This window comes from Myripristis murdjan, chromosome 14 (assembly GCF_902150065.1).
Source record: "Myripristis murdjan chromosome 14, fMyrMur1.1, whole genome shotgun sequence".
Classification (NCBI taxonomy): domain Eukaryota; kingdom Metazoa; phylum Chordata; class Actinopteri; order Holocentriformes; family Holocentridae; genus Myripristis; species Myripristis murdjan.
The window spans coordinates 4,107,683-4,135,000 of NC_043993.1; the positions used below are offsets into that span (position 1 = coordinate 4,107,683).

A 27,318-nucleotide genomic window follows, 5' to 3' on the forward strand; every position below is an offset into this window, starting at 1 on the left:
AAAAAATGCTGGTGTGTGTGTGTGTGTGTGTGAGTGTGCCTGTGTGTGTATGCATAAAAAGAGTTTGTTTCCCAAATGCTGTTTATCAGTTATGGGGCGGAGGGGAAAAAGTCATTACATGATGGTCATCATTTAACTTCTTTACAAAATATAGATTTTTTTTTTCCAAACAAGAACTGAAATTACCCACAATCCTTTAGTGCCATGATAAGTTTGAATTTTGTGCTATCAATCAATTTGTAAGAGCTGGAATCACTTTAACATCCAAATGGCAGATATTTTAGTACAAAACTCGTATGCAAGTGTGTAAGTGTGTGTGTGTGTGTGTACGTGCACATGTGAGAGTTAATGCTGGAATGATTTGTGGTAAAACACCTAAGACTCAGCCTACCAACATCCACGTATTAGTAACAGTAAAACAATGTCATAAAGAGTGGAAGATAGAGAAAAAAAGTTCTACTAGTGCTATTACTAATTTAAAAAGAATTACTATACACATTAGCAACGCTGAGATCTTAAAAATAAAAAAGCCTGTTTTTTTTTCTTGTTTTTTTTTCTACTTATTTTGTTATTTGTTAATTCTTCATAACACCGCCAAATGTTTGCTTCATTTGCATGGGAACAGCAGGAGAGACTCGGGGGAATACTTTTGAAATGCTCCTCTACACATCGTCGGCTGGCAGGTCAGGAATGCTCGTCTTTGCTCGTGTGAAGAACGCCATCTTCTCTCTGAAACAATACAGGAAACATCAGACCAGGGAGCAAAATGATGCTGGGATCGAAAAGCTAACCTTTGTTTCCACTAAGTTTTTATTTAGTAACTGTATATATATATATATACCACAGGCAAGTTCAAATGAGTAACCTGTCTGGTTTCCAGTACAGCTGGACTGCTGTGGAAAGGAACAGCTAAAAAACACTATCTAATGGAATAAATGTGTCAAACTGGGTGCAAGATATGTTCTTGTATACTGCATTCATAAAATTCTCAAATATTCCCCAGCTCTCCCACAGAATTGATCAAATTCCTTCCCCTGGCTGAAACGTCATCCTGTGTACTGCCCCTCCCTGTCTTCCACAAACTTTTCCCATCTGGAATAAAACTCTCTCCAAACTCCAAGATATTCAACAAAATTGAATATATTTAATTTTTGTTTCCTAAGCCTCTCATTTTATTGAGTGTTTTTCAAAAAAAAAAAAAAAAGTACAAATACTTAGCCTTGAGTAAAAGTGCACTAAACTGATACTCGTATCTGCTGTAACTTAAACTGGTGTGTTTCCCACCTGAAGGTCTGGACCTCAGGCACTTCCTTCCGGCTCTGACCCCTGATCTTGTGAACGTCCTTGGCAGCAGCTCTCATCATCTTCTCCACCCGCTGCTCCTGCAGCTGCTCCTCACGAGTCTGACCAGAACGAGCAGAAAGCCAAGACTTTGAGCAGAGAAGCTTCAACACTGCATTCAGCTCTCCTCTGTTTTCAGATGAAAAGGAAAGTGGCCTGTGGTGGCTCACAGCTCATACTTGCCTGGCTGTGCTTCTGAACTTCCCATTTGAGGTCTCACACAAACATGGTTGAATTTTGTACTGTTTTTGGCTGCATACTGATCATCATTTTGTCTCTTAACATATGATAATGTCAGCTTGTTGGTTAACTTGCTTGCTAAACTGAGCATCTGGACAGCTAACTATTAAACTTCTGATTTTCCAAGAGGTAGTGCTGAATGGCTGAAAATGCTATCAAAAGCAAATTTTAATATGAAACAATATTGACTTTTATCATAACATATGGTGTGTAAAATCATAATTTGTCGAAATTAAAAGGTTAATTCTGCTCCTAAATAAAAAAAAAAACTGTAAAACTGTAAAGAACACAAACAATAAAACAGAAAACTTGAGATGAAGTCATTTTCAGTATGTTTTTCAGGACTATAACCTTCTTTAAGAATAATGATATGAAGCAATAAAAACCCATTTTCCATTTATCCTGATAGGACCTGAATGCAGCAGATAACCAACAGCCAGTAAAAAATAAAATAAATAAATAAATAAATAAAATGAAAAACATCAAATGGACTATTATTATTAAAATACAGTCATAACTGTTCAGTCACACCTACTTGTGCTGACCTGCAGGGAAGCGTCTGTTGAAAGGGCAAGTTTCAATTGCTTTTTGGTTCAAATGTTGCCGAGTGTTTTTGCTGGAGCTAACTGGATGTCTACAGTGAAGTAAGTGGTGAAATCTTGAGCATAGTCAATCATCACAATTACAAAAATCAAGAAAATAAGGCAGGAATAAATTAAATGATGCCCATAATGAATGTGAGGGACTATGGTCATTCTCGAAAGTTAATGTATGGTTGGTTTTATTTTGAAATCGAGGAATATTTAACCAAGATTGTCTATTGTCAAAACCGTGTCATCACCCACCACTATTTCAAAGATGGCACCAGTTGTAACTGCAACTGTAAAACCTCCACATTTTGACTGAAAGAGTCAGACTGACCTGTTTCTCAGCCTGCTTCAGCAGCAGGCGGAAGCGTTCGTCCTCCTGCACCCAGGCGGGCAACTCGCGCTGGCCCTGCTGCCTCGCCCGCTCCAGCTGCTCCTTCAGCTCCCGTAGCACCCGCAGCTCCTGAGCCAGCCGCGCCTGCCGGGTCCGGGACACCTGCAGGTCCAGCTCCAGGTCCAGAGACGTCCGCAGCAGGCCATCCAGCCCTTTAACCGGCACGGGGGGCTGGAGGGGGTGAGGGAAACGATTAAAGCAAAAGAAAGTAGCGCTGAAACTAATGAACAGTTAATCAGCAGGTTATTTCTTCAATCAATCATTTAGTGTAAGAAATGTCAAAAATAATATGAAAGTCTCATGAGTAGTTCAGAGCACAGTGATGTATTCAAATTGTTTCTTTGGGTTGACCAGCAGCCAATTAATCAATAAATTAATCAATCTATTTAAAATAACATAAATAACAAATATTTTAAATAACATAAAACAAAACAAATAATACACACACACACACACACACACACACACACACACATATACACATACACAAACATATACATATCTAAATATCTATATATACATATATACATACATATCTGTATAACATACACACACACACACACACACACACACACACACACACATATGTATAGACTTTATGATATTAACACAGAAAAGTAAGACAATCTTAGCAATAACTGATTATCATAATTATATAAAAATCATTCAAAATTCAAAATCAAAACCAAATCAACCAAATCATTCTGTCTACTGGTATTGTTTAAAACATGCACATACACACTCCAATCAGTTTTATAGCAACTGTGTTTAGTCTAACTAAAATGCTCAAAAACATGTTGACCTTTTTTGTCTGTGAATGTGCAATATAGCCTATGTGTGTGTGTGTGTGTGTGTGCCCCTGTGCATGTGCAAACATTAGAGGGCGTATGTGCATATACATCCACACAAACACACAAATGCAATCCTCATCTTTCTTTTTTGACCTCTGCAGTCTGGCAAAGCACTTCTTTTAAAGTCACTTTTTTCCCAATAAAGCCACCCTGAGTATTAATTTTTGGACCAAAGCAATATATAATTAGAAAGCTACATCACAGATTAGTATATTCTTTTTTCCATACATGCATGTTAGGTAGAAAAAAAAGACCCAAATCATAAACAACAAGGTAAAAGCACCCTGAATGGACAGACAACCAGGCAATAACCCACGCGTTCGGACAGACAACAACAAGTCTGGTATGTGCATGCAGCAAGACATGTAAAAACCCACGTAGTCTGAGGATCCACCAGATTAAAATGAAATGTTTGGTGAAAGAGCAACTGGAGCAACGCACAGGGAGAAGCCCTAGTGAAACGCAGGAGGAGCCAGGCCAGGAGGCACCCCACAGTGCCTGCAACCACCAAGAAAGCTTCAAGATGGCTGTGGATCAGGAGGGACAAACCGTGGACACAGGCCAGGAATTGATCAATTCTAGTCGGGTTGCCTGGGAGAGAGTATCTGTAAGACCCGCAACACCCTATGACCCCAGGTACTATCACTAATGATGTGTCCAAGTGCATCACTAGATGTATTTTACAACTACTGCACAGCATACCGCCATAGATATGGGGAGTCCTGGAAAATGTAGAAATTTACCCCACTGTAGCAAGGTATTTGAAACTGAGTATGCTTTTATACCAGCCACAAATGGCCTGGTAGTACTTGAACTGTTGAATAGCTGCTGCTCCAAACAGATAAAAACACTAAGATTTAGTGGTAAATACTATGACACCCACATCTGATTCATGTGTGTGTATTAAGTAATTTCGCCACCTGTGTCCTGGCTCTACTGAGCCCCAGGAGGGACACTAAGGCAGAGTTTGCTTCCTGACACTAAATTAATAGAGGCAGGCAAATGTCAGAGCACATTAAACATTCAGATGGCCATTAAATATTAACAGTCACTTTTACTGGGAGCCATCACAAGGCTCAAGCTTCAACAAGAAAAAAAAGGCAAAACGTCTTGGTCTTTCTCTCAAGAGGCTAGAGGGGAAAGTCAATGTGTCCAGTAAATTCTGATGTTTGATTTCACTATTAAACTGTCAAGAGGTGCAGAGGCAACTGGGGAAAACTGGTAAGGTCAGAGACAGAAAATGAGCCAAGAGGCAGAAAGAGAGACAGACAGACAAATCAAAGAGGCGCGAACAAAATAAAATGAAAAAGAAGCTTAAGTTATTGTTAATTGCAATTTCGAGAAAGCCATAAGCCAGGGCAGTCACCATTAAGAGCAACGAAGTCACCAACAGTTTCTGTTTTTCATTCCAACAAGCAGTGAAAATTCTGCCACACGACTAATGAGGAACGCCTGCTGTGGGTTCTTTTGCTTAGCTAATTATCAAGTTAAGATATGAACAGCCTCTGTTGGTCGGATGGCCAAACTTTGCCATATGTCAAATGATTTAAAGCAAAGTTTTTCACTTTGGTGCTAAAAAAATGCTTAGGTGGCAACCAAACATTTCTTTGCAAAGGAAAAACTGTTTACTGAGTGTGGATGCAAAACCTTTTGAAGGAAATCCTTGCCTTCTCTAAAAGAGCGGGAGACAGAAGGAACAAGCGGTTGTGTTTGTACCTTCTTCATGCGCATGCTGCGTCTCTCCGAAGCATTTCTGACAAACGGCGACTTCTTGGAGAGTGTGGAGCTGTCACTGTCACTGCGGTTAATCTGAAAAGGCAAACAAAATTGTCAAGTCCAGACTCCACTGTGAACAAATCCTGCTGAGTATCTGACGAATGTAAGTCTAGGGAGGCTAAACAGTTGTGTCAAAGGTCTGTCTGCCTACTTCTCCGTATGTCTGGCTAATGTGTTGTTGTGTTATTGTGATTGAGAGGACAATAAACTCATATCACTTTTTCCTAGAAGTTTTGACTCACACTCAGGTAGATGTGTAAGAGAAAGAGGATGGAGAGAGAAAGAGAGAAAGAGAGATAGAGAGAGAGATGTACCCGGCAGATGTACTGGCTCTGGGGTCCAGGGGAGAAGGTTTTGGAGCGGATGATGGTATTTCCCCTGACGAAGGGGTTCTGCTGCGGGACGTCCAGACGGCGCTCCTTTGGCCGAACGACAGAGCAGTGATGAGGCAACAAACCATCCATACTGGTCTCCTTGTTTACCTGGATACAAAACACACAAGGGTTGTAATAAGAGGATTAACAGTAACAACATCATGTCAAATGCTACGTTCATCCCAACTTCAGAACTAAGAATGTCCAATCTGCAACAGTGCTGTGTTCACAGTGTTAGCTCTGGAAAAACAGATGCCAACAAAAAGAAGAAACTTTCTTCCATGGGGAATTCTGAAAGTGGATGCAGCAGTATTTGCTGATGAAGTAAATAAACGCCTTTTCCCTGATTGAAATTTTTTTAATGATTCAAAACATTAAAATCTGTAAATAAAAAGTGATTTGTTTTCCAATTTTTTTTTTGAATGTTCTGACAACACTTGAACTGACAGTTGGACTGGATTTCTTCATGAGTCAGAGCTTGTTTTCAATGAGTTCTGTGTTCAAACAAGTGGCTGCGTTGCATTCTGGTCTACGTGCTGCTCCTCTCCGTCCTCTTCTACGATGGATTTCTCTGTATATGACTGTCGAATAGTGGAGCAAAATTGCGGCTCAAGAGAGAAGCCTCAACTCTTTTATTGTGATCGACTGAGACGAAAATCTGTAGTTTAACACTGATTTTTTAGATGATTGAATTTTTTTCTGCTAAAATACTCTGTAGCTGCTGGAAAAATCTGGACATGATGTCACATCTCCTATAATTGGTCAGATATCAACAGGAAAAAGAAAACTACACCAACAACATGGTGCAGAAACTAAAGGTGCATCACCAATAATTGTTATTTTAACTTAGTTTAAGAGATACCTTCTCTGTAATGGCTCCTGTTGTAGTGGGTTTGGTCACCTCCTCCCTCTCCTCCTCTTCCTCCTCCTCTGCTTCCCATTGGCTGCTATCGGGATAAAAATCCTCTTCGTCCATTGGCCCCACCCCCTCCACAACATTTACTTCCTCATCATCGAACATGTCTGCCTCCAGTGGGTCTCCATGCCTGGCAGCAAGAGACAAACAGCAATGTCACAGTGCTTTAACATGCAACCAGATCAGTTGTTCGTTAGACACTGGCAATAGACTTTTTTTCCCAGCAGCCATTTTGATGTGAAACAGCAGATAAACACAGGTGTTACGAATGATATTAATTAAGGTCTCTTTCCACTTAAGTGTAGCAGAGCCTTCCAGTGAGCCTGCATGAGCAATAGCAGGAGCCTGGCTATGTTAGACCTAAAAGGAACAGAGTCTTAATTAATGCCATTATTAATACCTTTGCTAACCTGCTTTTTCATGTCAAAATGGCTTCTGTGAAACAGGCCTATTCATAAAATAAAATACCCCCAAAATAGTTTAAATGCTCATCAAAAGATAACAAATCTACAATACAATTACAATTCTACCAAACATCTGTAATTTCACAATAAGATAGAGTGATTACTACTATATGTAATGAGTAGATATAGTGCATATATACTAGATATTGAAGTAAAAAACAGTGTGTGAGATATCAAGCATGAACCCTTGTTCCCCGTTGGCCTGGTGGTGGCGCTGTGGTGGACCAATCCGACTTATATTAAAAATGTCAAATCCATCACTCCCCTAAGTTCCATCAAAAACGAAGCAAAGGCTCAGAAATCACATAAGACAGACAGAGCATAATCTACAGATGTTTGTTTGCACAAACTTTAGTCAGGGGGGGCAGAGACAGAGGTGGGAAACAGAGACAAAAGATGAGAAAAGAAAGGAGGGAAAATAAATAATGGAGAAAGTGGAGAAAAGAAGACAGTAAGGGGAAGGAGACTCACCACTCATCGTCCTCAGTCGCTCCTTCTAGACTTGCTCTGACTTTCTCACTGCTAGAAACACAAGTCTAAAACACAGAATACACAACATTAAGACCAGTTTGTGTGAGTTGCAAAATTATAGCAGCAGTTGCCATTTAATGTTAAAAGCCACTAATAAATCAAAAGCTACCAAAGTACATTTTTTGCTGTTGAGTCATTTTGGCTTCTGTGGTGGGCTAAGCAGGCGTTCCAACTGGATTTTCTGCCCAGTGTAATCTCGAAGAAGAACACAGCTTTATGGCGTTTGCCACTGAGAGTGTTAGTGAACTACAATGATGAGAATTGATTGTGCCTCAGCACTCCATTGAGAATCTTTCTGAATCAGTGTTTTGAGCCAAATGATTAACGTCTTTATCAAGTAGTAAGTTATTTTGGGAAAATTACAGGCCTGCTTGTATATGATCTCTTATTCCAGGGAGACACTACACAAATTTTAAAATCCTAACATTATGAAAAGACTGGGTAGATTACATTATGCCTGAAAGATCGGGGGGCACTCTATCAACTTCAGAAGATGATGAATCACACGCTGCTTGACTAATGAAATGAAAAACACCAAACTCACAGGAAAATACGAGCCGTGGCAGTAAGTTTTGAGATGCCAGTGGATTCACTGAACCTAATTTGGAGCTCACGTTATACAAGCCCTCATTTCCCTGTCACAATTTGGTTAACTTTTCTTCCATTTCTGCTGTCCAGTGTACTGTAAACTGCTCCGTTCTCTTTTCATCCAGTTTTTTCTCCTCCGTATAAATTAGTGTACACTTCCCAATCACATCCAAGTTCTGCTTGTATAAATCAAACATATTTTTTCAAATCACAGTGACTTCCATTTACACAAAGTTAAACTAAGAAGGAGAGATCAGTGTGTTGTCCTTGTGCACTTTGTGAATTATTGTACTGACTGTCCTCTGACTGCTTCAAAATCTGCCGACTAACAGACCAATAGATTCAGCCCCACTGTGAATCCAGGCTAAAATCAGAGCAATAGCTGTGTAGTGTAACCCAAGCTGCACATGTGCCTCCACTCCCAGTGTGTGTCTGTTTGTACTGACCTTACACTCCCTCACAGAAGGACACACAGACTGCTGATAAACCTGACATGATGTGAAATAGATGCTTTCTTTGGTTCCCAACAGAGAAACGGCCAAGAGACCCAACAGGCTTTGGCAGCAAATGTTTCCTCTGTTATGTATCATTTCAGGGCGAAGAGGAAGGTTAATGCCGACTTTCTCCAATTTGATTCCCCGGCAGCAACAGCATTTATCAGAGGAGAGTAAGAACACAGGTCGGCTACAAGCCAAGAAAAACAACAAATTTATCAGCTTTAACCAAAATGGCAGGTGGCTGATGCTTCACCTCCATTCATCATCAAGACATCTTGGTGATTTATTCTGGCAGACAAACAAACAGGAAGGGTAGTTTTCGCTGTAATACCCTCTAAATCCTTTTTGATCAACTTACAACTGTATATGTTGTTGCAATGATGATGTTTAATAAATACATCCATCATCTCCTCTGTGCTATTCCTCCAATCTACACTTTGTGGCTCCTGAGCACAAATCTGTGGTAGCACTCCCATGTTTCCCATACACTTTGACTGTCCCAATGTGAAATCAGAGTGAGAACACTCTATGCAAGCTGTAAACATTTTGTACACTGCCTGTCTGTTCAATCCAAACTATGATTCTGTCTTTCAGTAATGCTTCAAGTGCACATCCACGCGGCTAAGTGGAGAAAAACTTTCAGTATTTAACAGCAGAGGTCCCGGTGTAAAGCGGCACAATGAAGCAGTACACTGGGGAAGGATATGCAGGTATCAGCAGCAGAATCAGTAACAACAGAGCCCAGGTTTCAATTTTGACTGATCAAAATAAACAAGTCCATTTTACCAGCAGGCTATTTTCAGCTTCCTAGACATTGCATCCAAGTCCTGCTGCCACTTTCTGTTCAGAATGTAAATATCAAAAGGCTCACTTGAAGTGATAGCTGTGTGAAACAAACCTTGACTGATGCAATGGATTAATTTAAGTGGACTTCAGTACAGATCTTTCCAAGGCTACATGTGTGAAAATGTTGTGCATCTTGTAAGTATGCCTAGGTGGCAGCAAATGTCAGTTTTCCCCCCCTCGGTGTCACTCTGTGATAGTGGATGCATTGACTCTTAGGTTATGCTCATGTACAACATATTACACTTATTACACTTATATTACAAGTAGTACAAATGCTTAAGTATCTTTACAAATCTGAACAAATCATCCAGTTGGTGAGTGTTTCTCCCTGCATACCCGGTCAGACTTGGTGGCTGTGTCGCCATCTTTGTCCTTGTTGTTGATCTCAGGCATGTAGGCGTAGCTGAGCAGGTTGTACCACTTTGTGCATCTCTCCTCCGAACAGTTTACATCAGCCAGACTGATCTGAGCTCCAGCCTGCAGAGGAGAGGAGCGGAGAGGAGAAAGAAGGGCAGGGATGAAGGGTAGGGCAGAAAGACAAAGAAGAAGACAGGGTAGAGACATCGCGGTCAAATTGTGAGACTATGTTAAGTCTGTTACAGAAAGGGTCATGATACACAGGAACATTTTGGAGCACTGCAGAAGCCACTTGGGACTGCGCATTAAAGTCCATTTATCATTTATCATAGTCATAAAACAACAAATACAAAGAAAACTGAGATAAACAATGTACCAATGAAGGCAAAACAAACATGCACAGGCAAATCCAAACTTCTCTTCAGATCAGAGCCTGAAGTCTGTTTACACTCCACTGAAATATCAGACAATAAAGCAATTTTCATATGCAAGCTCAGCAGGGGTAAAACCAAAAGCCTTTGAATCTGTGATTAATATCCTGCTGCCGTGACATGAACAAACCATCAGACACTCACAGTGCATTATAAACACTTGTACACTCTCTCTGAGATGACTGATTACAACTGATTACAGATGGCCAAAGCATAAATACAGATAAAACGATAATTCTTGGAGAGACTTAAGTATGTACACGAAAAAAATGAATGAATGAAGACCTTGATCTAAGTGCTAACATCGCTCTATCTTGAGCAGCTAGCAAGAGAACGTCAAGAGTTCATTTCCAAAATCTCTGCATATACAATACATGTATATACATTTTAGTGAGGACAGACGTTTACAACACAGGCATACTAAAGTACTTAACACTACACTCCATGTCTCCATGGAGACAGGATGAGCCTGGAGGAAATGCAGCTGTACTGACCAGACAATCCTCCCGGCCTGACTTGCTGGTGTTGCAGACGTCGACCCGCAGGGTCTTCTGCCGCAGTGCGTTGTGGGATATCTGGAGACTGAACACCTCGTTGACCTCCATGGTGTCCTGAGGCAGGGAACCACGGGTTCGGAACAAGCAGCGCATGGCCTCGGAGCAAGGCAGCACCACCACACGCAGGTACCTGTAGGAGCCAGAAGGTAGAGCTTATCCAACAACTGTTAAATTATACACAATGCTTTACTGTTATTTATTAAGTGGATGCTGCTGTGATGGAATGTTTCAGTGTGAAGCAATTACTGAACACACACACACACACACACACACACACACACACACACACACACACACACACACACACACACACACACACACACACACACACACACACACACACACACACACACACACACACACACACACACACACAAATATGCAGTGAAATGAGCAACCTTCCAATCGGGGCAGCAGTGCAGGAGAAACCCAGTTAACCTCTGACCTATTTGCAGAACAGTTTATCTACCTATTTGTTAAGTCCAAATAATTTTAATCTTTATAATGTAAATTCAAAGTAAACAACACAGTGAGTGGCATCAAACTGGGGTAAGTTATTTGAGGGTAAAAAAAAAAATTAATTGTGATTTTTGTTTATATTGGTGGTTATAATGAGTTACGATGATCTGCATGGAGGTCACACTGCACCCGACTGTCTGTTTACTGTAACACTCCATCACTGCCTCCAATGCAAACACACACACACACCCACACACACACAGGGTGAGGTGCAAATATTTAACATTCAGAAACAAAAAAGCACAACAATCACACTGTCACACACAGCATGGTGTCTGCATGTCAGACATATCTACATTAGCAAACAGTGTCTACATAACACACATACAGCAGGGCAACAAACACAACAGCCTGAGGCTGAAGTAAACTGTTTTAACTGCACACACACACACGCAAAGGATTAACACTCTCTTTCTCATTCACATACACCTTAACAGAATGGATTTTCCTTGTAATTATAGGTGGTTTTAGGTTTTTTTTTTTTTTTTTTTTTTTAATAAATCAAACGTGAAACAGAGTGAGACGTTTATAAATGAATGTGAGCAACATCTGTATGTAAAGACACAAATCTGTGTAAGGCATGACACCTTGTCCTAACAGCAAGTGTATCAAGTGTCAATGATAAAAAAACAAACAAACAAACAAACAAACAAACAAAAAAAACCCAGAACATTCCCATTATAATAACAATGATGTTGACTTAATAGGTTTTAAGGTTTTGTCACACACCCTCTATCCACCCTCTGTCTCTATTTCTGATGGATGTGTCAGTTCATCCTCTACTGCTCACCCATTCTGCCAACGTCAAAATCAAATATATGGCTTTTTGAGCTCTGGTCTGCACTTTGTTTGCATTTTGACTTGATGAGTGCCGTGCAGGCAAACGCTACTAAGTACTAAGTCCAATATAAACACTGAAATAGCACAGTGCATGACACAGGTACTAGCACAGCCACTCTGCATTTTATTCTTTTTATATGTATCCTCTCTTAATATGAGGTGGACTTAACAGTGGCTGACATTATTATCGTAGTGTTTATACTACACAGTCTTTTGATGCTCTTAGTTGTCTGTATAACTGTCTTATCCACTGGCTGTTAGACAAATTTCCCTCTGTGGGACAATGAATGGACTGATATGAACTGAACAGACATCATCAAGCTGTCGTGATGCTGCTCAGACACAGAGATGCTTGTAGGATAAGGTACAATGATGAAAACCAGGACATGGAACTGACCATCTGCTATTGGCTGATCTTTTACCTTTTTTCCCATTAGCTTTCACTGGGATTTGTCTTTGGGGTTTAGTTACTTGGTTCTCTTAAAAATTTCTCCCCTCTTTTTTGGGGGGCAAGGTATTTATACAAAGGTGACTTTTTTTTTTCACCTGCATAGTTTATATTGAATTTGTCATTTTTCTCAGACACCAGACGCACACTGGTGGGTCTATGAATGACGTGACATACATTTTGTGGTCAGCTGGCAGACAGAGGGCACTGCAGTTCAACAGCCGCATGACGTAGATGGTGAAGCGCTGGTCTCTAGGCTCGTAACGGAGGCCGAGCTGCACCTGAGAACATCCTGTCACCCTCTCCTCATACGAGCCCAGCAGGAGCTCTGCAGGGTGGCCCAGTCTGGAGGACACACACACACTTCAGTGAAAAAACAATTCTGTATGCTGAGACCGACCTGAGCCCTGATGTGTTTACTTCCCCGCACTGTAGTAATAATGCTGCATTCATGTTACCTACAACAGATGACAGATTTGAGTTTCCTATTTGAAAAAATGTCTCAGCTATCAGTGCCACTTGTTAACTCTGCTTTCATTTCAAATAAAGTTATTAACATCGCATTAGTCATTTTCACCTCCTACATGCCACAGCAGGACAACTACTTGCATGATTTATTTTTCTGGCTGAGATCGCAACATTTGGTGTAAAACAGTGAAACGAGTCACTCAGCAAATTTGCGTATAGTAAATATGAAAAATCTACATCACAGGCAACGAAACTGTGCAGAAAACGTAAATGATGAAGTGTGATAGCACTTCATAGCAAAATGAACCTAGAATTAAAAACAACTCTCATATTCCACTGCTGCATAAAAAAAACACTATAGGTTACACCCAACATACCTGCGATCTGACGGCTCATACACTCCGCTGTCACCAGCCACTGATTCGTCAGACACAGCCGAGGTCACACCCATCTTCTTCGGCCCTGCTCCAGTCACTCGAAGCTGCGGGGCACACTCTAAATAAAGGGAAAAGTGAAATATATGTACATAAATAAACAAATGAATGAATGTACCAGTGCAACAAATAACATAGTCCTACTTTACACCAGTCAGTCACTAATATGTTACCTTGACATGACCTGCAATTACATCACTTTTGAAAATGATGCAACAGTGAGATCATCATAGTAACGCTTCCCCCTACTTTTGTCAAAAAAAAAAAAAAAAAAAAGATAAAAAAAGAAAAAAAGAAATGCTGAAGATATTGTGCATGGCAGACAAACTAATGAAAGGAGACAATCTATGGCTACAATCTAAGGAGAAAGAAATTAAAACGAGCATAAAAAATAAGGGAAATAAAACCCTTCCAATTGGTGTCATTCTCTCATGACCTTAGCGCACGATGCAAAATACTGTAATAAGTGTTGCTGTTGGCGTTTTGTTGGCATGAGAATATGCAAATTAAATGCATTACAGTATCACTACCACTGTCTCACTTACAGCACTGTCCACCTTCCTTGAGCAGTTGAAAATGTGAGTAGGTTGGAGTTTCTGTTTCAAAACAGTTCCTGTAAGTACTGCACTGTACCTTCAAGTGATACTAACCTAAATTTAGTCATTGGCATAACAATCATACCAACCCCCTTGCAGTTATATTATGGTCATCTTATGCTATGGTGCAGTAAATATCTTAATTAGTCCTCTTAGAGTTTTTACTGCAGTGTAAAACTGTTCCAGTAGCCCTACACACACTGTTGGACTGTAGGAGTAACTCCCACTGAGGACCAGTGTCTTATTGTCTCTTGTTTCTGGACCTGACTGTCTGCCTGTAATACAGTGTTCAGCCCTGGAAGGAGGGACAGAGAGTGAACAGGAGCGCTGGAGAAACCAGACACCACGTCAACCTTTCACCCATGGATGCAGAGGGAACCTGTGTCAAGTTCCACGGGTTGAGTGGACTCAATTCACTTCAGTTTGGTTCACCGCACCATACGCCGCACTTCACTTCGATATACTTCAGCTTGCTCAATTCACTTCTGTTCACCTCAGTTCAATTCACTTTAAAGTTCATTCAAACAAAGCGAGCTTGCTAAAGCCATGCTAGTTTACAGTGCCGACTCCAGTTTGAAGAAAATAAAAAGGATCCCTGGAATAACATGAAACACGGGTTCGCAGTGGCTGTAATCCAACACTCCTCCTCTGTGCTCTTCATTCCCCTTCCCCTTCAGTGCTCCCACTGGCAATCAGGTTTCAGGCGCAATATTAAATTCCTCATGAGACGACACACACACAGCAAGGAGGTGGATTCCTGTTCCCGCTTTCCAATAAAGTCAAAGTGTGTTCATATGTCGTCTAGTGTAACGGAGAGAGAGGAGTTACATCACGAGCATCTCTGCCATCTCCTCATACACTTGCTCTTTCTCTCCCTCCCTCCTTTTCTCCACAGGCCTGCACAAATAATTGTGCATAAGTCACCATGGTTTTAGGCCAACTATACCTGGGAATAATGACAACAATGAATCCAGAAATGCACATGTACATCATCGGTAGTTGTTTTTAGAAGGACCATATAGAGTTACTTTCACAGGTTTTGTGTCGCACTAGAAGTCACATACTGTATAGACTACATCAGACATTTACTGTGGGTGCTTCTTGTGTTGTTCACTGTTTTACTCAGCCCAGGGTGCAGCTCTCCCATCTCCTGTACACCGGCTGTAAACATGTAGACTACTTAGTTGTGTAATGTGGATGCTCAGGGAAAAGAGGACTGGGTCTGTATATATACAAATGAGATGACACTTTCAAGCACATCAGTACAAATCGCTGACAAATTACATTTGCCAAGTGTTTCCGCAGCATCTTTCAAACCTAATGGATTCCAAAAACTGCTCTACTAGACCAGACTATCTGCAACTAAAATGTCCACCAGCATGTTATTTTTTCATGTGTGAATTAGCTTAGGTAGCCACTTAAACCAATAAGATGTGAACTTTCAGTTGGGGATCAGAGACGTAATCAGCCAGCAACACTGCTGATGCTGATGGGACTAGGGATCAACATCTGCACTTGAAAATGAAATGTGGGAGACAGCAAAGCAGCACAGGAATGGCTAAAGATCACCAAATATGACCATTATGTTGAATCCAAAGACTGAGATCAACGGATTATCTGACGTGAATATGATTCAATAAACGAAAGAAATTAAAAACTCCAATAACAGTACAATAATCAGTTTCATAATTCACTAGTTAACAGTTGAGGGTGAGGTATCTTATCACTGAATGACTGACCAAGCTCAATTTAGCTCATGATGCCCACAATTTCCTATGTGGGAGGAAACTGTTGCACACCACAGCTTTTATATAATCAATTTTTGCACAGAAATTAATAACAAGGATTTCTGATGTCAGCTTGCACACCGTTTGCAAAACACATGAGATGCTTAAAAAACTGCATTTGGTTCACAGAGATTTACCATGTATTACGAATGTGGCATCATTGACTTGATTCAAATCTTCAAATTAGGCAAAAATTGTTCCTGCAGCATCTCAACCCAGTCAAAAATCACAGCAGGTTTAGCTGAATATTACAATATATAATAGGCAGGCATTTTCTTCTTTAAATTAATGCTGAGACTGAGTGCAAGTCACACCTTTGACCTCCTCGCCCGGCACAGCGCTGTGGTTCTGCTTGCCCTCCACCTCACTGGGGCCTCCATGTTCCCCTTGCCGCTGCTCCTGGGAGTCCAGGCCGAGCTCCAGCTCTGCCAGTCTGCTGTGGAGTTCCAAGTCGAGCCCCAGTCCGCCGGCTCCCGTCTGCCCCGCAAAGGCTTCCCCAGACAGGAAGCTAGTGTCCGTGACCAGTGGCGAGCACGGTGGCGACAGGGAAGAGAGTGACGACCGTGGTGACAAGGAGCTCATGGAGCGTGGCGTCTCTGACAGTCTGAGTGCCTGGATCCTGGATGACCCAGCCTCTGCTCCAGCACCTCCCACACCTTCGCCGCTGCCTCCTCCAGCAGAACAGCCCCCACCTCCTCCCAGCCCGACTACCCCGCACACTTTGACCTCGGCCATACCCGTGTCCATCCCTCCGGACCCCGACACCACCTCGTGCTCATGTATGGTCGTGATAGAGCTGGAGGGTCGGTAGCCTCCTGGGCCGCCATCCTGCAAGAGGCTGTCCAGCTTGTTCTGGAAATCGGGGTCAGCCAGTTCGGGCTGCTCCAGGTAGATATCAGTGAAACTGAGGGAAGAGGTTGAGCCAAGGCTGGAGGTTGTGGCCAGCGAGCCACGGCTGGAGGTCAGAGAGCCACGACTGCTGCCAGATGAGCAGGAGAGCGTGCTAGCTGACAAGCTGTGGAGGAGAATAGGCAGAGAAATAAGAGGAGTTTCTTTCCATAATAACAAAAAATAGCTACTGCTGGAGGGAAAAAGATACCTACTGTTACAAAATTTCTGTTGGCATCACAATCGGGTATGTTATGAGTTGCAAGTTATGATTCATTAAAACAGTTGCAAAACAAATAACCTTGTTTTTCTGAGGGCAGAATCATTTGTGTTTCCAAAATATTGACTGCTGAATCTCTGGTAACAAAAAATTCCAAAATGGACACAAAGATTTGGAAAACAGCCCTTTATGTACACTTCCGTCCATAAATCTTTGGACAGTGACACAATATTCATAATTTTGACCTTGTACACCACCACAGTGGATTTTAAATGGCATTTAGACATGGTTGAAGTGTAGACTTTCAGCTTCAACATAAGGGGTTGAACAATAATATGGCATTACCTGTTTAGGAATTACAGCCAGTTTTATACATTGTCAGCCCATTTTCAGAGGCTCAAAAGTCATTGGATACTTGACTAAAAAGTAGTTTCGTGGCCAGGTGTGGCCTTTTCCCTCATTATTCCAGACATCATTAGGCTCAAAAAGAGAAAAAAATAAATCTATCAGTCACTGTACAAATGCTTATGGTCCCAAGTTTATCTTTAACCTGCATTCCTTATTACTTGTTTCTTGAGCTTTGAAGAAAAAGATTCAGGGGTTCACTTAATTTCAACTACAGGGAGGCCAAGAAGGTTCCTTGAAAAGAGGAAGAATCTCAGACAAGCCCCTGGTTTTTTGATATTATATTGGTGATCTAACAATTTGAGGTTGTTCAACTGCAGCATTTTGGATAGCAGTTACAGATTAATGTGATGTAGTGAAAGGAGAGAAGAGAAGGGGGTTGAAAGAAGGAAAGGATCAAGACTCATCTATTTGATAATTGCCATTAACCGGGCATTTTATTACATTAATATCATGTGGAGTTCACTGATGGCAAAAGACAAAGAGAGGAGAGGTTTGAGAGACAACAGCAAGATGGGACAGGAAACAACAGAGGAAACAGCCAGTCAGAAACCAGAGAACTTGGGTTTGGGAGAGGACAAGGAAAGAGAGATTTACACACAAAGAAGAAAAGAGGCAAAAAGGAAAACACTACACAGTAAACCCAGGAGCACACTGCAGGCAGACTTCAGGCTTCAACACTCCTTTGGGCACTGGAAACCAGTTTCCTGCTCTGTTCTCCTTTCCCCTTTTACATACTCCTTTCCTGTCCTCCCCCCTTATTTTGCCTCTCCTTCTTCCTCTCTCTCTCATCCATACATTTCTTCTCTCTCTTCTCATCTATGCAAGTTGCATGAAACTTGCTACTATACTTAACTGATATCCCTTTCCAGACATGGCTGCAAGTTATACTGATCTTGCAAATGCAGTTAGACACACATGCTTGTAAATCTTCATTATGTTACAGGTCACTACAATCCCAAATCTCAAATTCAATACACTAATCAGAGGAGAGAGGGGATGACATGCAGCAAATGGCCTGAGGCTGGATTCAAACCCAGGATCCTGCAAACAGAACTCAACCTTATCGCATGGTACACACTCTTATCTGGTGAGCTACTGGGGCACCCCCTCAAACTGCAGTTGTGGTGTAAGTTTGCTTGTGATGGGTGAAAACTGAAGCCTTAAGGAGAGAAAAAAAAACTAGTTTTCAAAAATGTCAATTAGCAAAATATGAATTTAGATAGGCATCTATCAGGCTGATGGAGTTGTGTTCTTGGTTTAAATTTGGACCTCTAATTAGAGCACCTTTAGGTTGGTTGAGGCTTTATCTGTTTTGACTAGTAATGATCATTACTTGCATCCCCTGTGGTAACTGGCATGTCTACAACATTCTATATCACTGTAAACTGACATAAGGCAGAATGAGAAGACCAATAATAATCATACACCAATCCAACAACAATGAGTTTCAGTCTGTTCCTGACACAGACATTTTTTGCAGTTTTACTGATCTAATTACTGATCATATTCATGTACATAGTGATACGGCATAGATAATAAGGGGAAGATCATTTTTGGTGTAAATCATGAACATGGGTCACAATCGTCAAATCAAGTAAAGAAATAAAGGTCAGGACAAAAAATCCTGTGTAACATCTAGCTGGGTACTGCAGATGAAATTAATATTTTGGCTAATTCTGGTGCATGTACAGAATTTTTTTTATTAATGTGCATTGTTAAATGATTAACAGAAATAATAATTTTAAGAAATAAACATTTAGAAATCAATTATTTCCTTTCATTCTTTCCTGTCTCACTTCTCCTCTGTTTTTCACTTTCATTTCCTCCCTCTTTATCACCTCAGCCCTCTTGTCCCTGCCTTCTTCAGAAACTGCTGGCGTTAGATGGCGAATGCTCTAATTAAAGCGGAGCAGCTCGTTAGTGTAGACACAGGGGAGTCACTATTTGCCAGGCAGACCGTTTGATATACATCAGCCAGGAACCCCAGACGAATTAGCCATGATAGGAGAACAAAAACAGAAAGAAAAGTAGCAAGGGGAACACTGCAGAGTAGTATTGTTTGAACCTGTTCAGATTATTGCTCTTAAGCTTTCTTAAAACAAAAAAGAACAAAACAGGGCCTCTTTGAACGAAGGCATCTCGATTCTGAATTATGTGAGTGTCTTGCAGAGGGTTTGCATCACTTTGTGAAAATGGTGCTGTATATCATTCCTGAGGATGTTATGAAAGGCGTACAGGTTTTCCGTGGGCTGGAGAAATTTAATTTCAGGAGGAAATGGGTATTGAAGTCAGAAAGAGCCACTAACTAGTTTGAGATAAGAAGGGAAAACTGCAAGAGGAGAACAGACTTTCATCTTAAGCAAAGTTTTTTTTTCTTTTTTTTAATTAATAAAGGTTAAATACTTAATCAGCCAAATTCCTCAGCCGCCCCTTAACTTCAAAGCCCCACTCTCTGTAACTGCGTGCTTTGAAACTCTTTACTAAACGATCCTTTTCTCAGTAAATGATTTGGTGGTCAAGGTCTTAAGAAATTTGCTCAACCAAAGAAATACATAATGAAAGGGTTGCATAAAAAATAAATTAAATGAACTTAAACGAACATTAAGGAAACATAACTTTGGTCTTCAACAGGCTTAGTAAGCTGTCAAAAACAAGTGTAGTCTAGTGTGGTGGAATGTATTACAGGGTATCCCACCCATCAGGACAGCTTCCACTGAAACACACGGCCACAGGAGCCTCTATTCAGCCAACTAGCCAAAGGTCTCGCAGGAATTTCCTGAACCAAATAAAACATCCATATTAAAACAGCTGCGAAACTCAAGTGAATAATTGGATCCCATGGAGTCTTGTCAGTGACTGCCTCATACTAACCTCTTTCTCTGGGCAGAAAAACAGCATTTCCAGCTATCACCCTGTTTATCAGTGAGTAATGTGAATGATGGAATCCAATTCATCCTCTTTCTCAACCATCTCTACATCACTGAGGCAATAAACTCCAAGATCCCTCCTTTAACTTGTAAAAGTGTCTGAACTTCACTGAGGCAGCAACAAACATCAGAGAAACAGCATTTTCACTGTATGAGGTCAAAAACAAGGAAACAATTGGGTCTGTTTTGCCCTTCAGCCCTGCACCTTGTGTGTGCACTGTGTACCCATCTTCAAACGAGTCAAAACCAGATCAGCTTCTTTGTGTGCCTGTTGTATTCATTCTGCAATGGAGTTGTTTTTCTAATCTGTTAATTCTTCTTATTTGCATGGAGTGATCTAGAGTGTATGGAGTGACTAGGCATGGTATTTTGCAGAGAAAGCAATAGATATGTTCCAATAAATCAACCACTGATTGAAATTGGCGGATTTTATTTCCAAATGATTCAAATCAGTGGTCTGTGATGAATGCTTAAAAAAAGTTGAAAAACACATTCATACATTCATGTCAAAATGTCCCATCTGTAAAACTGATTTAATTCCCTGACTTTTCCTGTCTGGAATACACCTCTCAAAATTACATGAAATATAATGAATCCCATGACCAGTGGGAACACCTTCTAGCCTAGCATATACACTACTCACAAAAAGTTAGGGATATTCGGCTTTCGGGTGAAATTTCAGGATGAACCTAAAATGCATTCTAACCTTTACAGGTGAACTTAATGTGACCTTCTGTAAACTTTTGAATGCACATGTCCAACTTTTCAATGTTTCAGTACTTTTTGCACAAGTTGCTGTTCTCTAACAAGGAGCTTAACGGCAAAATTCACATCAGGTGTTTGATGCTCCAGCTCATAGAGGTCGTATCATTAGGGAACGGCTGCTGGAGACTGGGGTACCTCAGATGGAGTGGCCTGCACTTTCTCAGACCTGAATCCCATAGAAAACCTATGGGATCAGCTGAGTCGCTGTGTAGAGGCTCGGAGCTCTGTACCCCAGAACCTCAATGTCCTGAGGGCCGCCCTTCAAGAAGAGTGGGATGCCATGCCTCAGCAGACAATAAGTCGACTTGTGAACAGCATGAGACGTTGTGGTCAAGCTGTAATTGATGCTCAAGGGCACATGACAAGTTATTGACACTGACATTTTTTGTTGTGGTATATCCACCACTGTTGTTGGCTTTTGTTTCAAGAAATTGTTTGAGATGAGGAAATCACCAGTGTATGCTTCTGCTTAAATGCCCTACTTTCATGATGTAATATCACTGTAGCGTGAACTTTTTATATTTTCCATAAATTTCACCCAAAAGCCAAATATCCCTAACTTTTTGTGAGTAGTGTATGTTGGTGCTGTCTAATAATTGTTCCAATTATTTAAATTGCTTTGAAAAATAACATGATTTGAAAAACTGTGCAGCACAACAAATAACATATATGTCATGTTGTCTTGACCTGTAATTGTAGCACTCTTCTTGGGCCAACCACTGCAATTTTTACAACACGGCAGTGAGACAAAATTTCGACAACTCTTCGAATACGAGGGGGGTGATCATTTTCCTGATGGTCAGTCCTGATGTGCTGCAAGTTTTTAAAAATATCTTGAATATTTTCAGCAACTCTGGGTGCTCTAAATTAAATGTAATTATTCAATTGCAATACTGCCAAATTCAACATGTTAATAGCACTGCCTCACTGTCCATGTGTATATATGTAGGGTACCTTTTGAGTTGAGAATGTAGTGATGTAGCCAATCGGACCATTTCCTCCAGCTCTCTGACCAGCTTGTTTCTCTTGCAGTGCAACCGCAGCCTGGACAGACAAGAAGAGGGAGAAAAAAGGAAAAACAAAAAAACAAACAAATCAATAGCGCACATGACGTCCTCCACAACTGGTGCAAGTCGTCCTGGAAGTAGTTTTTGTTTGTTTCCTCTAATTTGTGTGTTGTGTGGTGTCTGAGATATTGCTGCTTGAAGTTTGGGGACTTTTTGGCCTGTTGGTGGTGCTGTGGTCAATAGACAATAAGCTTCATTTTGACAGCACTGGATATCATTGTAAAAACACACCATTCCACAAAGGTTCATCAAATTCATCAGATGTGTGGCTCAGCCAGCCACACATTAGCAAGTCACATCATACACTTTGTCGTTCCATACAGCACACTGAACATTTGTTTTTAAAGCACTAGTTATGGATTTTATTTTATGTCAAACCTCACTTGTTGTAGGCACTATCTGAATGAACCTGACTTGATTTAGAGGCAGAAAAACACATAAAACAGCCAGGTAGATGAGACTCTGCATGACAGGTAAGCCTGCTATGTCTGCTATGTCTTTCTAACACTTGCTATTTTGTGTTTTGCTACCTTGTATTTATATTTCATCTTTCTGCTCTATGATTTGTTAGATCTGTATGGGCTCATTATTTGTAAAGACATGCTTGTGAGGAAGAGCCAATGAACCTGAATGATGCATGTTGAACATAATACTGAATTCCCCATGCATACTGGAGATGACAATACTTGAAGGAAGTTGGACCACATGCCAGCAAACACAACATGACAGCAGCAGTATGCTCAGGTACTGCGGGCACCTGCTTTGTGCTCATGTGATACAGGTGTCATCTATTTGTATGAGCTTTGTTTGAGGGAAACCGGTCTATTAACAGCTGTTAATATGATCCATGGCTGCGGTGGAAACAGACCAAAGTGGGGAAGCCGCTGATCAGGTTACTGACAGCCAGTGTGTGTGCATGTGTGTGCATGTGTGTGTGTGTGTGTGTGTTTATGTTTTAATGAGTTTGTGATTGTGTTTTTGTGCTTGTTTCTTGTATAAAACTGTGTATGTCTGAATGTGTGTGTGCATTATTAGTATTTCAACAGAAGTGTGGTGTGTGCTGCAAAGTGTCTGCAAGTTTCATCAAGGTATATCTTAAGACTTTTCCAGAATTTTGTAATGGCAGCTTCAATTAAAGGTGCACTATGCAAGCTAAGGGTCGACTCAGGTGAGGCCTATTTATAGACTGACAAAAAAACTACATATCATATAACACATTTAAGTCCTTAACCATGCAGACTCAACCATCAAATTTTGTGCTTATTCTGACACTTTTGTCAGTTTAGTCTAATTGGTTTAAATATTTAAGAGTAGGATGTGGTCTTCAATCTGGCTGAACTGAACTGAATTCAGGATGGTTTTATTTCTCTCTCTCTCTCTCTCTCTCTCTCTCTCTCTGTGTGTGTGAGTGTGTGTGTGTGTCTGTGTGTGTGTTTGTGTGTGTGTAGAGTGGGTTACAAAGAAAAAGCCATTTGTGACCTGGCTTTGCAGCATCTCAGGTTACAGGAAAGAGAGAGGAGAAACAAAAAGAGATTCAACTCAGTCAGAGTATAACCAGCACACTGAGAACAACAAGAGACCTGTTAGAGAGAGAGATAGCAAGAGAGGGAGAGAGAGAGAGAGAGAGAGAGAGAGAGAGAGAGAGAGGAGAGAGAGAGAGCAAGAGAGAGAAAGGGAGAGATGTAACAGAGAAGGTAGAGAGCACCGTAGCAACAAGAGCCTAATTGGTGTAGTTGCTGTGGATACCTGATCCTGTTTGGTGCCTTTGTCCAACAAGTAAAGGCCATGAGGAGAAGAGAGAAGAGGAAAGGAAAAGGAAAAGGCAAAGGCAAAGGAAAGGAAAAGGAAGGGGAAAGAAAGGAAGGGCAAAGAAAGGAAAGGAAAGGAAAGGAAAGGAAAGGAAAGGAAAGGAAAGGAAGGCCAAGGAAAGGAAAGGAAACGAAAGGAAAGGAATGGAAAGGAAGGGGAAAGAGACTTGAACTACAAATAGAAGGTCATTTAGCGTAATTTAGCGTAAGTATTATACCAAGAGCAGTGTTGGGCTGCTACTAATTATTTTCATGGTCGACTAATTTATTATTACTTTTTCAATGAATGGATTCATTATTTATTGTGTAAGTGTCAAAAGTAATGCTTGTATATGCATCTCTTTTAGCAATAGAGGTAATGTCAAGAGGATTTTTATCAAAGTCAATTCTGGTTGGTCGTACATTCTGATTCAATAAACTCCAGTTGTTTCTAGTCTATGTCCCACCCACCTCTCAGTCAGGGCCTTGCTCTGGTTGTCTCGGGCTGCCTGCAGGTCTCTCTCCAAACGCTTCTTCTGTGACTCCAGCTTCTCAGCATCATTGGGCTCCATGCGGCGGCTGGGACGTACGTACTGGAGCTCCTTCAGCAGTTCCTCCTTCTCATTGATGAGGATGAGGCGGTCACGCTCTGGGTCAAGCAGCCCTGGCCAAGCCTCACTATCCAGTTTGGCGATCTGCACCTCGATGGTGGCAATCCTAGGAAGGCGAGAGGGGCAAGAGGAGGAAGGGTGAGGAGCAAAGGTGAGAGGGAGGAAGAGAAAGCAAAGAGGGGAGAAGGCGATAATCATCAGTTATGACTGATGAGCAAAACTGCCTCACAGGAATAAAGACCCAATTTTGATTAGTAACACTTTCTTTGAGGAGTTTGCACATTTTCCTCGCATTTGCCTCTTCTAGGTGCTCTGGTCTCCTGAAAGTGTAGTAGTGGTGAGTGCATCCAAACTATGGCCAGGTACTGAATAATGTGCAGCTTTAACCACTAGCGCCCTAATAGTCTGCTTTGCTGTGTGGATTGATTCTGCCAAATATAGTTATATGTGATTTATGGTTATGATTGTGCAAGCAGAAATAAAGCTCTGTGAGACTTAGTGAAATATGCATATACATATGTGCATATGTGATAGCCTATGTGTGCATCAAACAACAAAAATGTCAGAGGCTTTAAACCCGTGTGTATCATCATTTTGGCTCTGGTTTTCTCACACATTTCAAAGACATGCAAGTGATGTGGACTGGACACATAGTTTGGCTACAGGTATGATTGCTTTTGTGTGTCTGTTAGACTTGCAGTGGAGTAGCGAGCTGCCTATGGTTTCTAAGTCTCTACTCTGCTTGCAAAATCCAGAGCAGAATTTAGCAGGCAGAGAGAATAAATTAACTATGATACAGTCTGGCCATAGGGGATCTGCTGGCAAAGGAGTGCTGCAGCTCAAGTCAACTGAAGCAGTGATGCTGACCATCTGTGTGTCCAGACTTACGAGTTTAATCATCATTGGCTGAGACCAGTGTTTCTGACTCAGAGCTTTTTCTACTGTAAAAAGGGCTGTGTTGTTATCTCTGTTGCAGGGACCAGATAACATCAGCTGGTCAGAGCGTTGCACTTAAGTGATTCAAAAGTTTTTTTTTTTTTTTTCTTGATTTGTTTGTCAGTTTTACAGTTACATTTTGCTGCACAAGAAGAAAAGGCGCTGCCAAAATTTACCCTGTACTGAAAATACCTTCTTTTTTTAATTGTGGGAAAGTAAACAAAGAACATGACACTCTGCCCAATAATGCAGGCACAGTAAGGAAGATTTCCATGATAGGATGAATCCTTTCTACCATTCCATGTTAATTTTTTCATACCATCTGTATCACTAGTTTAGTGCTGGATTAGCAAGCTAGTACTACTGACAACATTTCACCTTAGAAATCTTCATACAGTCAAACTGATCCATACAAAACCATTGAACAAATACACAAATGTGTGTGCAAATATGCACATAAACTTAGGCACACACATCGATTTGCACACAGAAAAATGCAAGTCTCAATACACACACGCTGTTCTATCCAGACAAAGCGAGTCAATCCTACCTTCTCTTGGCTTCCTCGTACTTCAGACTCAGTCGAACCTTCTCTGCCAGTTTGTTGGTGTTGGTGATGAACTGACACACAAAGAGAAAACCAAATAAATATGCAAACATCAGTTCACGGTGTCTTGAAAGATGCACCTTTCAAGACGCGTGATTTTTTTTCTTTTCTTCTGTTAATTAAATTTATGAGTGATATAGATATTAAAATGTTTAATGGCTTTAAAGCTTGGAAATCTCCATTTTGATGACACACCAAACAAAATACATCTTTTGGAGACCCGTTCAAAGCAACTTAACAGTAATCATGCTGGATAAGAGGTCTAGCGTTGTCATGCTATCATCTCACTGACTCACTGTCTATTAATCTCCACCTATTTCATGTTTGAAGACTATCCCAGACGCTAACTTTCAACAGGTACTTAGAAATCTGGAATGATGGGCAGGGTGACAATCTGCCTCTGGCCCCTGCAGGGACTCACTCACCTCAGCAGGGATGTCAGTCTGGGAGCCGGCATCAGAGTAGAGGCGAGGGATGGACAGCTCAGAGCCGGCCAGGGAGGGACTGCTGCCCCACAGTTCCTGCTGGGACCCTGAGTCCAATTGGAAACCGTCTTTCAACACTGCCAGTTTCTGCACATACAGAGCAGACATGGTCAGTCAAAAGATGAATGATCCCCAGGAGGAAGCTGAGTCACTGCAGCAGCAAGTGGGAGCAATATACAGCACAGCCCAAGAAGCCAAACAGAAAGCTTTATCAATTTGAGACAACTGTCTTTATTAGAACTAGATAAATCATAGTACAAACCATAACTGTGGCCAAAGCAAGTTACTTTTGAACCAAGTATATTATACACGATACATCAGTTGCTGTCACTGTCATGATTTTGGTGTGGAATGTGTAAACCAACAAAAATAAAACAACAAAATAAACCAACTAGAAGTGTACACTCAGCAGAATGCAAATATGTACCTGGAGTATTTCCCCTGTTACTATTTTATTTAAAATAAACTACTACATGATTCAAATTAAAGCACAGTATAGAAAATATACCATAAAACTCTCAAAGAGTTTTATGGTAGAGCTTGTCTTGTTCTCTCTATATGTGTTTCACTTTATTACACATATTATACCAGTGGTGGGGAACCTATGGCTCACAAGCCATTTCTGGCTCTTAGCCAGAAGCCACATGGCTTTCAACAGAAACTGCATTTCAAGAAGAGCAGAAATTAAAATAGCAAAATTCTATATTACTACCAAGGTCTTTTCTTTCCCTCTCAAATAGACACACCCTGCTCGCCCTTTCACTGCCCCCATGCC

At 41.0% G+C, this 27,318-nt stretch overlaps 1 protein-coding gene across 1 annotated transcript in view; it reads right to left on the reverse strand.

The window, feature by feature from the left end:
• Positions 1–351: 351 nt before the first annotated feature.
• Positions 352–27,318, reverse strand: part of wwc1 (WW and C2 domain containing 1) — a 67,072-nt gene continuing 40,105 nt past the window's right edge. The window contains 16 exon segments of the mRNA XM_030068872.1: positions 352–729; positions 1,285–1,403; positions 2,503–2,733; positions 5,130–5,222; positions 5,504–5,671; positions 6,426–6,609; positions 7,415–7,479; positions 9,742–9,882; positions 10,688–10,880; positions 12,735–12,902; positions 13,403–13,520; positions 16,157–16,857; positions 22,005–22,094; positions 24,376–24,621; positions 26,002–26,072; positions 26,484–26,630. Of these exon segments, the coding sequence (XP_029924732.1) occupies positions 663–729; positions 1,285–1,403; positions 2,503–2,733; positions 5,130–5,222; positions 5,504–5,671; positions 6,426–6,609; positions 7,415–7,479; positions 9,742–9,882; positions 10,688–10,880; positions 12,735–12,902; positions 13,403–13,520; positions 16,157–16,857; positions 22,005–22,094; positions 24,376–24,621; positions 26,002–26,072; positions 26,484–26,630 (2,802 nt within the window). The 3' untranslated portion in view covers positions 352–662.